Source organism: Bubalus kerabau, chromosome 12, assembly GCF_029407905.1.
Source record: "Bubalus kerabau isolate K-KA32 ecotype Philippines breed swamp buffalo chromosome 12, PCC_UOA_SB_1v2, whole genome shotgun sequence".
Lineage (NCBI taxonomy): Eukaryota > Metazoa > Chordata > Mammalia > Artiodactyla > Bovidae > Bubalus > Bubalus kerabau.
Window position 1 is genome coordinate 13,804,790 of NC_073635.1, and position 18,583 is coordinate 13,823,372.

Here is an 18,583-nt window from a genome sequence, read left to right on the forward strand (position 1 = left end):
CTACAGTCTACAGGGTTGCGAAGAGTTGGACGTGACTGAGTACACATGGACACAGCGCACGATATTTGACTTAGAAAAAAATGGTTAGACACATTAAGTGTCAATGAAAAGGCCACAGAAACCGGGCAGTTCACAAGGCATCGCAACTACAGAGTTCAAAGCTACCTGCAGTCCCAGTGCTGGCTGACCCAGCTGTGGTCCCCAGGCAGGACAGGAAGTTTCTCTTTAAAAATACGGGCAAAGACTCTCGATTACTGGTTTTCTGTATTTTTATTCTCACGATGAAATTTTAATCTTGAGTGTTGTGTGTGCATGGATGGGTATCACTAGCTTTCTTGAAGTCTCAGAAATTTCTATGTAATTATATTCATATAATTTTCTATCAAAAAGTATTAACATATTAATGATAAATTTGTTACTCAACTACACTTTTGCTCATCCTCCCCCACAAGCTATACTAATAATATATTCATTCAATAAGCAGTATTTCAGCCTCCTGTGCACAATCCCTGAGGTCAGACAGGACCCCAGGCCTCAAGTACTTATAGCCTAGTATGGAAGTCAGACAGAAAGATTAACAAGATTATTGATTACAGTACAGCATGAGAGGTTTTGTGATAAGGGATGCTAAAAAGAAGGACATTTAATTAAAGCAGATCAAGGACACAGTCTCAAAGCAGGAGACATAGGTTGCTTTTTAAAGAGTAGGAATCAGACTAAGCAGGGGCAGGACATTCTGTGAATAAACAAAAAATGGCATTGTATTACACTAGGTTGTTCGGGCTGTCATAACAAAGAACCACAGACCGGGTGGCTTAAACAATAGATGTTTATTGCCTCACATGGAAGCTAAAAGTCTAAAATCAAGGTGTCTACAAAGTTGGCTTCTTTTTTTTTTTATTGGAGTATCGTTGCTTTACAATGTGATGTCCGTTTGTGTGGGTTGCCGTTTCCTTCCCATTGAGGTCACCACGGAACACAGAGCAGTTTCCTGCCCCGGCCAGTAGGTCCTCAGGTATCTGTCACATACGCAGTGTCCATAGGATATATACATGTTTCTTCCGATGGCTGTGAGGGAAGGATCTCTGCCTCTCTCCTGCTTACAGACGGCAGTCTTCTCATGTCTCTTCACATCCTCCTCCTCTACACGTGTCTGCTCCTGTGACCAAATTTCTGTGTTTTTATAAGGGCACCTTTCCTAGTGGATTAGATCTCATTTTAACTTAATGTCCTCTGTAAAGACCCCCATCTCCAAATAGGCTCATGTGCTGAGGTACTGGCAGTTACGACTTCAACGTATAAATGTCCAGGGGACGCAATTCAATGCGTAACAAGCCCTGAGTTCCCATTTGAAGATGGTGAAGTAAATATGTTTCTGCTCCATGCTTTTCTCAGCAATTACCCTAAACAGAGGAGGAACTGAAACAACCACAAGCCCTAGCTTCAAAACCCAAGAGAAACCAGTGTTCTCAGACAAAAAATCTATGACGACAAACTAGATGAAGAGACACTGAGGGGCCAGGAGGGCAAAGAGCAAATCTAAAGCCCTGCTGCGGGGGGCAGGGATGCAGGAGCCACAGGAAGGCAGCTAGCCCCACAGAGCAAGGTGAGGGCCCCCGAGAGGGATGTACCAGCTACCAGGAAGGCGATGGATGAGAGGAAGGCGCCCACATCTGCTTCCACCCCGACAGTTCAGGTGCTAATGCCCCCAGCCTGACAGGAAATCAAAAATGTATCCTCTGGATCAACCAAACCAGACAGGCCTAGGACAGAAGACAGCCGTGTTCAGATCCAGGGTGAGAGTGGAAGGACTGTGTGAACTGCTGCGTACCAGGCTGTGGGCCTCTGGGCCCTTCTTTGAACATTTATATGGCTCCCTGCACTGTTCCCTCTGAGACATAGAGTGTGATATTTTATCCATGAAACAAGAACAGGTTGCTGGTTGTTTTTTTTAAGCAACAAAATAAAAAGGAGCTCTCAGAAATTAAAAATATCTCCTCTTCCCCACAAAAAGACAAACAAGTAAAATATTTAGAAGATAAAACCAACAAAATGTGTGAGATAACAGAAAAAATGATGTATATTTAAAAATTTTCTATACATATTTGTATATAGTATATATGGCAGGTTGTTGTTGTTGTTGTTCAGGCACTAAGTCATGTCTGACTCTTTACGACCCCATGGACTGCAGCATGCCAGGCCTCCCTATCCTTTACTATCTCCCAGAGTTTGCTCAGATTCCTGTCCACTGAGTCAGTGATACTATCTAACCATCTCATCCTCTGCTGCCCTCTTCTCCTTTTGCCTTTGATCTTTCCCAGCATCAGAGTTGTTCCAAAACATAAATATGGCAGATATGTATATATATACATACACATACATACATATATATATATATATATATACCTATCCCAAGTTCCTGGTACAGAGCTCAGAGCTCCTAAAACCTTTGTCATTTCCTAAATGATAAGAGCTTTCAGAGCATCTCTTGTTCCAGTCTTTGGTCTTTGACCCCATCTCTGATTCAGGGCTCCTAAAACCCTGTAATTTCCTAAGTGATCAGACCACAAGGAGGGCCTTTTGTTCTACTGAGGCAACTCCATGTGGGCTCCTGAATGATTCCTGCATGGGGGCTGGTCACCAGAAGAACCAAGTCATGGTTAGACGTTTGGAATTTTCAGTCTCAAACCTCCATCCTCCAGAGAAGAAAAAAGAGCTGGAAATGGAATTAATAACTGATCGTGCCTATAGGAGGAAGCCTCCATAAAAGTCCCAGAAATATAGGGGTTCAAGGAACTGTTGAGTAGCTGCACATATCCATATATAACATATCCACCAAGAGGGTGGCCACACCCCAACCCCACAGGGACAGAAGCTTCAGCATAGAACCCTCCCTGGCCTCTCCCTGTATTTTTCCTCATCCGGCTGTTCATCTATATCCTTTATCATACTCTTTAATAAACTTGTAAACATAAGTAAGTATAGAGTAGAATGAGTTCCGTGAGTGGCTCTAGCAAATTAATTAAATCCCAAGTGCAGGTTGTGGGAACCTTTCTGGCTGTAGCACATGGCATGTGGGATCCTAGTCCCCCAACCATGGATGAACCTGAATCCTCTCAATGGAAATGTGGAGTTTTAACCACTGGACTGACCACCAGGGAAGTCCCTTGCAGATACATTTGATTTGTAGCCAAGTTGGGCAGAAGCTCTGGGTACCCTGGGGACTGACCACTTGTGACTGGCATCTGAAGTGGGGAGCAGTCTTATGGGACTGAGTCCTTAGCCTATTAGATCTGATGCTATCTCCAGGCAGAGAGTGTCAGAACTGAGTTAAATTGTGGGACATTTAGCTGATGTTGCAGAACTGCTTGGTGGGGAAAACCCCACACACATTTTGTATCAGAAGTGCTCTCTGTGTATGTGTGTGTGTGTGTGTGTGTGTGTGTGTATGCACACGCACACAAGGTAGTATAGGAGTTAAGGATACACTTAGGAGGGAAAAGATAGGAGTTTTTTCTAATTCAATATGCCAGGAAGTAAGTGACTAACACACACACACACACACACAGAGTCTCACACACAAGGTGGGGGTAGGGGGAGTAATCAAAGATAAATTAGAGGGGAAAAAATACTTTTTTATGAAAAAGTTAGAAGATAAATCAAGGAAGCCTAAGATTTGAATAATAAGAATCCCATAAAGAGAAAATGAAAGGAAATAAATCAAAGAAAAAACACAAGAAAATCATCTAAAACTAGAGATAAATTTCCAGACTGAAAAATGAATAAAAATGACCCTCACACTAAGATACATCATTATGCAATTACAGAAAATACCAGAAAAAAATAAAAGAGAAGGAGATATAGAAATATTTCCAGGGGAAGAAGGGGAAAGCCCCCATATAAGTACAAAATTCAGATGGCCTTGCATTCCTTAGGAACGAATAACTCAAAGTCAGAAGAGCAATGCCTTCAAAATGGTAAAGGAAAATTATTTGCAATTTGGAATACTTACTAGAAAATTGCAAGTTGAGTATGAGGGCTGAATAAAAATAGTTTCAGACATGCAAGAACTTGAACATACATCTTCTCTTGGGAAGCTACTAAATAATATACCCCACCAACACAAATAAATAAAACAAAAAGAAAAAAAGAAGAAATGCGACCCAGAAATCAGGGAACCCAACACAGGAAAGCAATAAAAGCAATTCCCCAGATGATTTTAAAGACCTGATTCCCATCCTTGGCTGCACACTAGAATCACCTGGGGAGCTTTAAAAGCCTAAAGCCCAGGCCATAATACAGCAGGAGCCCTGGGGGCATGACCCAGGCATCAGGGAGCTTTAAAGTCCACCGCCCAGGTGATTCCAGTGGACAGCTGAGGTTGGGAACTGTTCCCTGAAAGGACAGTCCCAGAACTATAGCGCTGTTGGAGGCTTCAAAATCAACCAGCCCAGATGAAGTGAGGAGGGAGGTTTGCAGAAGGGAAAGAAACCCAGAATTGACAAGTTAATTTGACTGTCACAAAGTGGAAAATTGTATGGAAATTTGCATCAAGAGGCACTTTGTAGAACACTCACAAAAGCTAAAGGAAGGCAGTCAGATGTTCAAAGGAAACTAAGAAAATGAAAAATAAAATGAAAGATTTCCGAAGTTATAAAAGAAAGAAAATGTAAATTATAACTGGCTTGGCAGTGAAAAATATTTGCAGAGTCATAATAAAGGAAAGTCTGAGATACTGAATGATTAGATGGGGAGAATCAGGGGGAAAAATTATAAGATTAAAAATAGATGAATCAACAGATAGCCATATACTTTACTAACATCAGTTCGGTTCAGTTTAATCGCTCAGTCGTGTCCAACTCTTTGCAACCCCATGAATCACAGCATGCCAGGCCTCCCTGTCTACCACCAACTCCCGGAGTTTACTCAAACTCATGTCCATTGAGTTGGTGATGCCATCCAACCATCTCATCCTCTGTCATCCCCTTTTCCTCCCGCCTTCAATCTTTCCCAGCATCAGAGTCTTTTTCAAATGAGTCAGTTCTCAGCATCAGGTGCCCGAAGTATTGGAGTTTCAGCTTCAGCATCAGTCCTTCCAGTGAATATTCAGGACTGATTTCCTTTAGGATGCACTGGTTGGATCTCCTTGCAGCCCAAGGGACTCTCAAGAGTTTTCGAGACCACAGTTTTTGAACCACAGTTCAAAAGCATCAATTCTTCGGCACTCAGCTTTCTTTATATAAAACTTCATTAACATATTCAGAGCCAAATAACAAAAGACACAGCTAAGGGAGTGTGGCTGGATGAATAACAGCCCCCTCAAAGAGCTCCACATCCTAATGCCTGCACAGTCTGTGAAAGTGTTAGTCGCTCAGTCTTGTCCGATTCTTTGCAACCCCATGGACTGTAGTCCAACAGGCTCCTCTGTCCATGGAATTCTCTAGGCAAGAATACTGGAGTGGGTAGCCATTCCTTTCCCCAGGGGATCTTCCCGACCCAGGGGCTAAACCCTGGTCTCCCGCATTGCAGGCAGATTCTTTACCATCTGAGCCACCAGGGATGCCTCGGAAGCTGTCAGTGTTACCTTATATGACAAAAGGGACTTTGTAGAAATCAAGAGTCGGGACACAGAGAGAGGCACCTGTGTGGTACGGGTGGAACCAACAGAATCACAATGGTCCTTACAAGAGGAAGGCAAGAAGGTCAGAGTGGAGAGGAGGTGATATGATGATGAGAGTCGAGATTCGAGTGAGCCACAGGTCAAGGAAGGGGCTTCCCAGGTGGCTCAGTGGTAAAGAATCTGGCTGCCAATGCAGCAGACACAAGAGATGCAGGTACGATCCCTGGGTAGGGAAGATCCCCTGGAAAAGGAAATGGCAACACACTCCAGTATTCTTGCCTGGAGAATTCCATGGACAGAGGAGCCAGGTGGGGTGCAGTCCATGGGGTCACAAAGAGTTGGACACAACTGAGCAACTAACACTCACACACAGACACGCACACACACACACACACACACACACACGGGTTAAAGAACCAAAGAATGGCAGCAGCAGCCAAGAGACACTGGGAGAGCCAAGGAGCAGATTCCTCCTTGAGCCTCCAAAAGAAACCAGCCCTACCGACATCCTGACTTCAGTCCCTTCCTCCTCATATCTGACCTCTGACCTCCAGAACTGCAAGAGACAAACTCCATTTGTGTTTGAAGCCCCTAAAATGGCAAAAATTCACTACAGCAGCAAAGGAAACGTTATACTAAGAATGTAAAGAACTGGAATTGAAGTGGGTTTGAATGGCATGTGAGGGACCTATGCCTCTCAGTGTTGACTTTTTAAAGGACATGTGACACGCGGATAGAAATTAAAGCAACCTGCAGTAAGTGTTCGGAGTGGTGGAAGTGAAAGTAGCAGCAGTAGGGGCCAGAACGGAGAAGGCAATGGCACCCCACTCCAGTACTCTTGCCTGGAAAATCCCATGGACGGAGGAGCCTGGTAGGCCACAGTCCATGGGGTTGCTAGGAGTCCGACACAACTGAGCGACTTCACTTTCACTTTTCACTTTCATGCACTGGAGAAGGAAATGGCAACCCACTCCAGTGTTCTTGCCTGGAGAATCCCAGGGACGGGGGAGCCTGGTGGGCTGCTGTCTGTGGGGTCGCACAGAGTTGGACACGACTGAAGCGACTTAGCAGCAGCAGCAGCAGCAGGGGCCAGAAAGGCATGAATAGAGAGCAGTGCTCCTCACACATAAACGTGTACACACATCAGCTACAGACCATGTTAAACTGTGGGCGCTGATTCAGGTCTGCAGCATCATTCAGGCAACGCATCTACTGCTGGGCCATGGATCACACTTGGAGCGGCAGAGACCTAGACTGCAGGCCCACAGAGAGGGGGCCTGTAGGGGAGGTGGGGGGTGGAGGCACAGAGAGGGCTTTGTGCATAAGTTAGGGCATTGTGACTTGATTCTTGAAGACGGGGAGCCACTGGACCATGGAACAACAGAATGAGGTGGTATTTTTCTCAACGTGTTAATCTCGGTAGAAGAGGCAGGGAGAAGCAAACCAGGGACTGGTCGTACACTGATGGTACAACTGGAAACACTATGATAGCGCCTGGGGAGTGGGGGGATGATGCACAACTGGAGACACGCTACGATAGCGCCTGGGGAGTGAGGGGATGATGCACAACTGGAGACACACTATGATAGCGCCTGGGGAGTGGGGGGATGATGCACAACTGGAGACACGCTACGATAGCGACTGGGGAGTGGGGGGATGATGCACAACCGGAGACACGCTACGATAGCGACTGGGGAGTGGGGGGATGATGCACAACCGGAGACACGCTATGATAGCGACTGGGGAGTGGGGGGATGATGCACAACCGGAGACACGCTATGATAGCGACTGGGGAGTGGGGGGATGATGCACAACTAGAGACACACTATGATAGCACCTGGGGAGTGGGGGGATGATGCTGCCGGCACGTCTGCTTCCACACCCAGCATAGAGAACTACAGCCATCCATGTGTGAGTGAACCCTGTGAACTCCTCCTCTCTGACATTCTGACCCACAGGAATGTTCTTGTTTTTTTACATCGACATCATATATGCTGCTGCTAAGTCGCTTCAGTTGTGTCGGACTCTGTGCGACCCCACAGACCCCTGCAGCCTACCAGGCTCCTCTGTCCATGGGATTTGCCAGGCAAGAGTACTGGAGTGGGTTGCCATTGCCTTCTCTGACATCATATATAGTATTTATCAAATTCCCATCTGCCATGGTAGCCCCACATTTAAAGAAGTGGTAAGAACAACCATTTTCTCAGGAAATTTGCATTCTGTAGTAAAACTGAAATAGCTTAAAAAAAAAAACTTGAAACCTTACAGCTCCTCACACCCCACATATTTGGGTATCACGCAGTGTTCACCTTCTGCGCATTGACCATAATTAAGGCAAACTGCAGGTGTCTGCCTTTAAATTCACAGAGGTGTAATGTACATATTTGATTTTCCTAAAGCATTTTAAAAATGGTTCTGCAGTTCATTCTCTGAGGAATTCTATGCATATGGATTAGACAGTATGAGAAGACTACAATATGGGTAACAAGTAAGGAAATATATTGAACACCCACAAATTATTAATAGTTTGGTGTCAAAATGGGAGCCGCTGTTGAATGCTATTGGTGAGGAGCCATCCTGGGTGCAATCCTGCCCCATATTTTCTATTAATAGCCTGAGGATCTTATGACTAAGGCACTAATCAATCCACAGGAAATGCAGCTCTGGGAGAGATTACTAATGCCTTGGACAACAATCTTGAAATTCCAGGAGGATCTTGTTCAATTGAAGAAACGAGCCAAAATCAATAGGGCAAGCACACAGGTGTTTCAGCCACAGGATTCAAGACCCTTCAAACAGAAATCAAGACCATCCTGCCAGCCAAGCACCCAGGTGGTAAAGCTATCCAACTCCTGTCTTGCCTCCCCTCCTCCATCATGAAAAGGCCATGTAGACATATGTCAAGGAGCATCTCTACACAGGATTAACCCTACTACCTACAGCTCCTCAAACTTCTCCCTCCAGTACCCTGCAATGAGAGGGACGATGGATTTGATACGACTGGTGGAGCCCACATTTAGCAAATCTGGACTTTGGGACACCGTGCCTTCAATGCAAGGAAAAAAGAAGAAGCACTGAGAGGTTTCTGGTAAGAGTAGAATGACCTTTTCCCAAGGAGCGTCATAGTATCTTCCTGACATTTTAAAATGTGGTCACTAAAGAGAAAGAGGGCTGGGGGAAGAGGGCAATCAGATATCTCTAACAGCCTCTCGTTTACCTCCCCAGACGCTGAAAAGCTGTTTTTCTAAAACCTAAAACAACCTCTTCTTTCATTTACAACCCTTTCCCACGGTCATCCTTGCCCCAACTTGGTCAGTCAGTAACCAAGCTCTGCCCTTTTCACCTCCTAAGCGTCCCTCTGACCCACACTCTCATCTCCATCCTCTCACCCACCACTCTGCTCCAGACCTTCATCATTGCTCGCTGAGTCTAATATGGAAGCCTCAGAGACCTCTCTGTTACTTCAGACCCATCCTTCACCTGGTTACCAGTGTGATCCAGCAGCCAAAATGCAAATGCGACCTTGAAGCGTCCCTGTTTAAAACATCTCAGTACCTTCAGGACTCACAGAATGAAGTTCAAGTTCGTTCAGGTCGGCAGTGGTGTTCCACCACGGGCACCAGCAGCTTCCTGTAAGTGGTATCTCTGGAGCCTCAAAGCCCGGGAGATGCTTCTAGCATCTTCTGCCCAGGGTGTCAGGGCTGCTACACATCCTGCAGTACCCAAGACAGCCCACCCAATGAACCACCCCGCCCAGACGGCTACAACTGAGGAACTCTCCTCAGGGCTCCTGACTTCTCCAGGCTCCTAGCTTGCCCTTCTCAACTGCAGCTGCACAAAATTCATCCACGCTTTTCCTTGCCATTATACCTTCCTTCTTTCTTCTAATTCCTGACACCTGGAATGACTCTCTTGTGACTCATCTTTTAAGCTTCAGCTTTCCAACCGTTTCTATCCTCTACACTCACCACTCCGCTCTATACCTAGTTCTCCTCTTCACTGGACTGAGGTCCTTCGAGGCAGAAATCATGTGTGCCTGGTCCTTGTTAGTATAGTGGTGACCATCCCTGCCTGTCACGCAGGAGTCAGGGGTTTGATTCCCCAATGAGGAGGCAACATGCCCTTTTTGGAGCTTTCCCAGGCAGTGCTAGTGGTAAAGAACCTGCCTGCCAATGCAGGAGACACAAGAGATATGGGTCTGATCCCTGAGTCGGGAATAGACGCTCGAGAAGGGCATAGCAACCCATTCCAGTATTCTTGCCTGGAGAATCCCATGGACAGAGGAGCCTGGCGGGCTGCAGTCCATGGGGTCGCAAAGAGTCAGACACTACTAAGCAACTTGGCAGCATGACAGTATTTATATAAACACACACATTTGAGGGATGGCTGACTGGGTGAGAGCAAAGGTTTCAGAGGCTGCTGCTCGTCCCAGTGGCCATGATGTTGGCAACAAGTTGCAAGCATTGGTTTACAGCTGAGACAATAGTTGAGGTCACTTTCAGCTCAGATCATCTCTGCCTTTAGTTCCAAAATTCTGTGCTGTAGAAGTCACTCTCTGGCCCCGATCTTCATCCACTTTAAAAAGTGCCAGACGGCACCCTGCGTGATATTCCACTCACCCAAGCTGAAGGCTGTGGATCATCACCAGCAACTGGACAGGCCCCTCTGTGCGGCAAGTCTGCCTCAAATCTTCTCAAGAACTCGGCAGTTTTGCTAGCAGGAACACAAACAGGTGTTAGTGCCTTTGTAAAAGAAGAACTATCACTCTTCATTGTGCCTTTGGATACTGGCCTGGACCTCTATCGGCGGGTGACTAAAAGTGGCCGCGATGGAACAGAAGGTGAGTTTGTGGGCACGGTAGAGTACAAGGTCAAGCAAATGCTACTGCAAGACTGCACCTCACAGTTGGGAAAATATAACACTAGGCTTGTGGAATGTGAGTCTACCATTTCACTGTTTTCTGCTTTGTGTCCTTTGACATGGAGATAAATGCCCTATCAGACTCCACAGTATGGGCCCTAATTTCCTATCTGAGCACTTGAAGCTTGACACCCAGACTTCAGTGTAGGGCTGTAGAGTGAACGTCCCTCCCCTACGACATCCCTCCCGTGGTATGGTGTCCCTCCCACCACGCTGCTGCCACATCAGGCCCTTCACCCTCCAGGGGTCTCTCTGCTAGTCATCTCATTGCCCCTGTGGCTTGGGGGCAGAGCTGCCAAGCCTGTCATGCTTAACCATTTACGGGTCATGGACCCCTTTGGAATTCCGAAAGCACACATCCCTTTGCATTTCATTTGTACCTTCCATGGAAGAAAGACATGATGCCAGTTCTGATCTGTATCTCTTTTTAGCTATGAAAGATTGCAAAAGGCATACCAAGACATAGCCTCCGTGTTTTTAATATTTTGTTGATTTATTTGATTGCACCAGGTCTCAGTTGCAGCATGCAGGATCTTGTAGTTGCAACACATGGACTCTTTAGTTGCTGCATGCTAGCCTAGCTGGAGCACATGGAATCTAGTTCCCCAACCGGAGATCAAACCCAGATCCCTGTATTGGGAGCACGAAATCTTAGCCACTGGACTACCAGGAAAGTCCCCTCAGCTTTAATAAGTTGCTTTTCCCTTAAAAATCCAAACCGTCACCCCAACTTCTCCCTCACATGTGTCAAGCATAGAATGCTGGAATGGTTTCCTAGCCCTTACTTTAACGACTGCCCCTTTCTGCCTCCCACTGATGAATTTCTATTGCTTTGTCCTTTCCCCATGTAACTGGTGGAACTTTGATCCCCTTGCTTCATAGTCACAATCAAACAGCTCAGCAAGGCCTGGTTTATACTACACGAGACCATGGCAGCCTGCTTCCCTTCTGCCTTTTCCTTCTGTCACCCCTCGGCTCCCCCTCATATTTTAGGCCTGATGCTAAGATCCAATTTATCAAGCACTTAGGGCATGGGCATCAAAGGAGACACAAATGGTCTGGTAAGAATAAATGGTATCCAGTGAGGGTGGAAATCAAAATAAGGAATTAGAAGTTAAACAGAGATGCCAACATCACTTCAAATAATTACTTAGGTAGAACATGGCATCTGAACAAGGTCAGAATCTTCAGCTGGGAAAGGAAGAGCTGAAAGTTAAGCGACAAACATAACCCAGAGAAACACCAGGCTTCAGCAGCTGAGATGAGCAGCCTTTCCATTTGTCTAGGGTTGCTTATCTTGCCCAGAGTAGACAAGGAGACTAATGATGTCGCAGAAGCTGGAAGCTGCCCCATTGTCTGAGGCTTTATGAAGCCATCAGTCACAAGTGTAAAAAGAAGAGTGTTGCCAGAAGTTTGGCTGAGATTTCTGAATATCCTTAGCTGAGAGCAGACTATGTGAGAAAGCAGTGGAAAAGAAGCACCATGATAAGCAAGTAAGGAGCTTCAGACCAGGTACACCAGCAGCCCCGCACTGTGTTCTGAGGGATGCTTCTTACCTGCCAACGCCAAGCACAGAGCTGGCTGTGTAGCTCACCAGCAGCCATGGCCTTTGTGCCCATGATCACCACCCTGTTCATGCCACAAGATCAGAGCACAGTGCCAGGGCCACGGGACTGCCAGAGGCATACCAGTAGAGGCCTGGGAAGAATGTGGGTTACTCCCAAGTGATTAACTTTACAAACAAGACAAGTTCCAAGCTACCAGGCTAACTGGCATTTTTCTGTTATCAATAGATTGGCTGAACTGGATTGGAATCCCTGTAGGTAATTATGGTCAAAATCAATAAAAATAAAATAAACAACCTCCTTGAGGCTCAACAGTACAAACATCTACTGGAGGGGAAGTCCAACAAAACAGAACCCTAGACTCCAGCACTGAGTCACCTTTTTGTTGGGGTTCCTTCTTTGCCACCACCGTGACTCTGTCACCTAATGGGGGGGGGGGTGATCCTCTCCCACATTAGCACTTTGACCCAGGCACAAATACAGGATCTCTTCCTTTACTCTCCAGAGAACACCTGAGAATGGATCACCAATAACAGACTGGTTTTGAAGATTTAGTTAACCTTAACTCATCTCCAACTTAGGATGCTTAAGCATCCTTTCTACTTGTCCTTAGGGTGGTGCCTATGGCTTATCCTAAAAGGCCTCTTCGGGGTAACATCACCTGGACATAATTCTGTTGTAGCCGATACCTCTAAATATCCATCAAAATGAGAGTTTTCCTCTAGTCATATAACCTGACCATATTTCCTAGCTTCCCATGCAGCTAAGGTTGGCCACGTGGTGGTTTTGACCAACAAAATGAGGAAGAAAGTAATGCACACCACTTCCAGGATGAACTGATAATAAGTTTCCCGTGCATGAGCCTCCATACATTCCCCTCCTCCTCCTGGCTGTCTGGAATAGGGACAAGCCCTGGCACAATCCTGGAAGTCATTTGTGTGTTGAAAATGGTAGAAGCACTGTTTTTGGTGTTGGAATATCTGTGTGGAGGGGGCCTCTTCTCATACCTGTTTGCCCACATCTTACATGAAGAAAAAATAGGGGTCAAATAATTATTTTATTTTGAGGTTTGTTGATTACAGCAATTAGCCAACCCTACTAATACAACATAATATACACAAGAGAATCACCTCTCAGTTTAGGTTATCAGTTTCACAGGACATGAGGAGAGGCCAAGAAGGGCTGAGGAACAGTAGAAAAAGTAGAATTCTCAAGGGTTAAGCTCAGCATCTTAGTTATTTCAGAACCTTAGGGGAGGAGAAGGTGAGAAAGAGGAGGAAACCACCTGTCCTTAAGGCTGTCTGGGCGTCAGGTCTAGCAGCTGCTTAGGCCCACGGTATAAAAATGAACAGGCGTTTATCTCAGTACCACTAAGATTTGTCTAGTTTGAGGACAAGTGGGGGTTTGGAAGGAGAAACTGGAGGGCGAGAAAGTCAGGGAAGGAGAGGGATATGGCTGATTATAATGTAAGATGATGGAATATTAATGTTAATGGCAATTCATCAATCAAAAAGTTTTTGACCTTTTTGAAAGGATAAAATATATGGGAAAGATCACAGAGAGTGAAATCTGTATGTGTTGGCTCATTTAAAAAGGCCAGAAAGGCAAAGATAATTCCTATAAGGCTTTAAAAAATAAAATTGTTAGAAAAGACAACCAGCATCTCTAACGTTCAAGGAAGAATCAGTTTATATTAAAAAAAAAAAAAACTTATATAGTGAAAATGAGTATACTACCCAAAGCAATCTATAGATTCAATGCAATCCCTATCAAGCTACCAATGGTATTTTTCACAGAGCTAGAACCAATAATTTCACAATTTGTATGGAAATACAAAAAGCCTCGAATAGCCAAAGTAATCTTGAGAAAGAAGAATGGAACTGGAGGAATCAACCTGCCTAATTTCAGGCTCTACTACAAAGCCACAGTCATCAAGACAGTATGGTACTGGCACAAAGACAGAAATAGAGATCAATGGAATAGAAAGCCCAGAGATAAATCCACACAACTATGGACACCTTATCTTTGACAAAGGAGGCAAGAATATACAATGGATTAAAGACAATCTCTTTAACAAGTGGTGCTGGGAAAACTGGTCAACCACTTGTAAAAGAATGAAACTAGAACACTTTCTAACACCATACACAAAAATAAACTCAAAATGGATTAAAGATCTAAACTTAAGACCAGAAACTATAAAACTCCTAGAGGAGAACATAGGCAAAACACTCTCCGACATAAATCACAGCAGGATCCTCTATGACCCACCTCCCAGAATATTGGAAATAAAAGCAAAAATAAACAAATGGGACCTAATTAAACTTAAAAGCTTCTGCACAACAAAGGAAACTATAAGCAAGGTGAAAAGACAGCCTTCAGAATGGGAGAAAATAATAGCAAATAAAGCAACTGACAAACAACTAATCTCAAAAATATACAAGCAACTCCTGCAGCTCAATTCCAGAAAAATAAACGACCCAATCAAAAAATGGGCCAAAGAACTAAACAGACATTTCTCCAAAGAAGACATACAGATGGCTAACAAACACATGAAAAGATGCTCAACATCACTCATTATCAGAGAAATGCAAATCAAAACCACAATGAGGTACCATTTCACACCAGTCAGAATGGCTGCGATCCAAAAGTCTACAAGCAATAAATGCTGGAGAGGGTGTGGAGAAAAGGGAACCCTCTTACACTGTTGGTGGGAATGCAAACTAGTACAGCCACTATGGAGAACAGTGTCGAGATTCCTTAAAAAACTGTAAATAGAACTGCCTTATGATCCAGCAATCCCACTGCTGGGCATACACACTGAGGAAACCAGATTGAAAGAGACACGTGTACCCCAATGTTCATCGCAGCACTGTTTATAATAGCCAGGACATGGAAGCAACCTGGATGTCCATCAGCAGACAAATGGATAAGAAAGCTGTGGTACATACACACAATAGAGTATTACTCAGCCATTAAAAATAATACATTTATTTTTAATGAGGTGGATGAAACTAGAGCCTATTATACAGAGTGAAGTAAGCCAGAAAGAAAAACACCAATACAGTATACTAACGCATATATATGGAATTTAGAAAGATAGTAATGATAACCCTGTATGCGAGACAGCAAAAGAGACACAGATGTATAGAACAGTCTTTTGGAGTCTGTGGGAGAGGGAAAGGGTAGGATGATTTGGGAGAATAGCATTGAAACATGTATAATATCATATACGAAACGAATCACCTGTCCAGGCTCGATACAGGATACAGGATGCTTGGGGCTGGTGCACTGAGACGAACCAGAGGGATAGTATGGGGAGAGAGTATGGAGGGGGGTTCAGGATTGGGAACACGTGTATACCCGTGGTGGATTCATGTTGATGTATGGCAAAACCAATACAATATTGTAAAGTAATTAGCCTCCAATTAAAATAAATAAATTTATATTAAAAAAAACTTATAATAGTTACCAAAGGGAAGGGGGTGGGGGGATAACTTGGGAGTATGGGATCAACAGATGCACAGTACCATATATAAAAAAAGGTAAACAACAAGGATTTTTTAAAAAACCAATCAGTTTAAAACCATGCACTGTGATCTGTAAGAGCTCATGAGTCAGGCGCCCGCCAGCCATTGCACCACAGGGTTACACGGTGTGCCGCGCACCTTCCTCTGCCTGGTTGCCCACATCCGATGCTGAGCCATGACAGATAAGGAGGTGCTAATAAAAATGTTAGAGGACCCATTTTAACCCTCAAGAGTCATAATTAGGAAGGCACGCTCCCTGGAAAAACAGCAGTGACAAATCTCTTTTTGCCTTGTGGGGTGGATGCAGCAGTTTTTCCTTCTCTCATTACCTAGTCAGTTGACACACAAATTCCAGTAGCTGCAGAGCAGACAGTGAGGTAAACGAGTGAAGGGCGCCTAGACAGAGGGTGGCCAAAGGAGCACCACGCGGTAATACAGTACACATACCACGAACTTGCTAACCTAGTACAGTGCTTGACACGCACCAGGCGCATCAGTGGTAAGTGTGTTAGTCGCTCAGTCGTGTCCAGCTCTTTGTGACCCCATGGACTAGCTCACAAAACTCCCCTGTTCATGGAGTTCTCCAGGCAAGAATCCTGGAGTGGGCGGCCATTCCCTTCTCCAGGGGAGCGTCCCAAGCCAGGGATCGAATCCAGTCTCCTGCACTGCAGACAAATTCTTTACCATCTGAGCCACCAGGGAAGCCCATACATACTGGTACAAACTTCCCCACCAGGGAAGCTCATACATACCAGGTACAGTACAAAGTGTTTAATATATGAAAGCACATTTCCTGTGAGATACTATCGATGCATTAGAATAAAAATTTTATCTGTGTTTCTCAAATATTTTTTAGTTTTTATTTGTTCTCTTTGGACTATTTGTTTCAATCCCTTTGCCAGTTTTTCTGGAGTTGCCTTTTTTCTTATTGATTTGTAAGAGTTCTTTGTGAAACTAAGCCTTTATTATTTTTGAAGCAAATAGTTTCTCCTAGACCATCACTTACTTGTAATGTAGTTCACTATGTTATCTAGCATAAGTGTTTCCTGTAGTCAAATCTGTATTTTTTTTCTTATGGATTCTAAGTTGTACACATAGCATAGGAAGGCATTTCCACCACAAAATTTTAAAAGCATCGTTCATTACATTCTGTGTTGAATTAATACAATTTGTCAAATTATCTGTTCTTTTGATGCTGATTTGAAAAAAAAAAAAAAAAAAACTTGTATCAACAGCTAAAGTACTCTGATGCTGGGAAAGATTGAGGGTAGAAGGAGAAGGGGATGACAGAGGATGAGAAGGTTAGATGGCATCACCAACTCAATGGACATGAGTTTGAGCAAACTTCAGGAAATAATGAAGGATGGGGAACCCTGGGATGCTGCAGTCCATGGGGTCACAAAGAGTCAGACACGACTAAGAGAATGGTAGACTCTCTTCCATTCACTATTAATTGCGATGCCAATAACACTTTTTTATTATTACCATACCTATGTTGTATATGATTCATGTCACCAGCTTCTTCTCCCTTATCCCTTCAATTTTTCAAGTTTGTCTATTTTTTTAAATATTTTTCTCTTTAAAATTGGTTTATCATATTTTATAAAAGGTACTGCTTAATTTATATATGAAGAAGAGTAGATTATCTTTACAATGGTGATTTTTCCTCTTATAGTAAACAGATATTCTATATTTATTTTCATTTTATTTTAGGTATTTTCTTTTATATATAAAAGTCTATTAGACTTACATTCACCTGTTTTACAATGTCAATAGATATTATAAATGAAATTTTTCCTTTAATTATATTTTACAGTGGACTTTTGATGGTGTGTCTGATGATGTGAAGATGGAAGTATTTGCATATTGATTTTAGATTCATTCATGATAGCCAAACTGATTAGTTCTAACAGTTTTTTAGTTAAGTCCCTTGAGAGGTTTTAGATAAACAGTCAGAGTCACTTATCTCCTCCTTTCCAATATTTAAGTTCTTTCTTTGTTAGAAATAAATTCTAATTTCCTATCTAAAAATCCATATCAGTTGTAAATAGCAAATACTCTTGTCATCCTGTTCCTGACTTTACTGAAAAAGTTGCCTTCTTTTTCTGTTTTCAAACCAGCTGGGCCTACTGTCTTTTTTAAGATGAGATCAAACAACATTTTCTCTTCCATTTAGAGTTTTTATTCTATTCAGGTTTCAAGTCTAATGGCATACGCTTTCCTAGGAAATAAATTAGGAAATCTGAGTTAAACAAATTAACAGAAGCAGGACATAGTATTTCTCTTCTAGAATTGTGGTTATACTTCCTTTCTTATCCTTGGAGTTCTTCCTTATTCCTTACTCAGACAAGTCAAAAGTTTATCCATTTTATCAGAGTTTTACAAAAAACTTAGGCTTTGGTTTATCGATGATAAATTTTTCTATTCAACTTCATCACTTTTCTCCCTTTATTTATTCCTTCTTTCTGCTTTTTTTTTTTTTTGCATTTATTTTATGTGCTTTGTTATTTTATTTCCATTTTTCTAAAAGTTTTTAAACCTCTACATTTTCAAAATAATTTTATAGTCACATTCCATAGATTTTTTTTTCATTTTCTTCATGATTTTATTTGCTATGTAGTTAAAACAGATCAGTGTGAATTTAGAATTTAAAAAATCAGATTGCCACTCTCAATCTGCAGTTTAACATTGAAAAATGTTTCAATTCTTCCCCTACCTTTGAATCAAATAAAAGATGCAGAATACTTTAAACTTTATATTTTCTTATCCTAAAGTAATTTGTAATTTCAGTTTTGGTTTCAAAATTTTTTATCCTAATTATCCCATCCTCCCAGGAAACCTGAATCTTTATTTTTTAATTGAATAATAATTAACACATAATATTAGTTTCAGGTATAGTGACTTGATATTTTTATACATTATGAAATGGTCACCATAATAAATCCAATATG

The 18,583-nt window shown here is 43.1% G+C and overlaps 1 protein-coding gene across 7 annotated transcripts in view; it reads right to left on the reverse strand.

Annotated features, from left to right (window-relative positions):
* Nucleotides 1-18,583, reverse strand: part of EPSTI1 (epithelial stromal interaction 1) — a 110,329-nt gene that overhangs the window by 33,297 nt on the left and 58,449 nt on the right. For 6 of the 7 annotated variants that reach the window (XM_055541992.1, XM_055541990.1, XM_055541995.1 and 3 more), the window contains one exon: nt 10,240-10,333. In XM_055541992.1, coding sequence (XP_055397967.1) covers nt 10,240-10,333 — 94 coding nt within the window. Of the gene's footprint in view, nt 1-811; nt 1,160-10,239; nt 10,334-18,583 lie in introns of those variants that run through there. The other variant, XM_055541991.1, reaches the window with a different exon arrangement.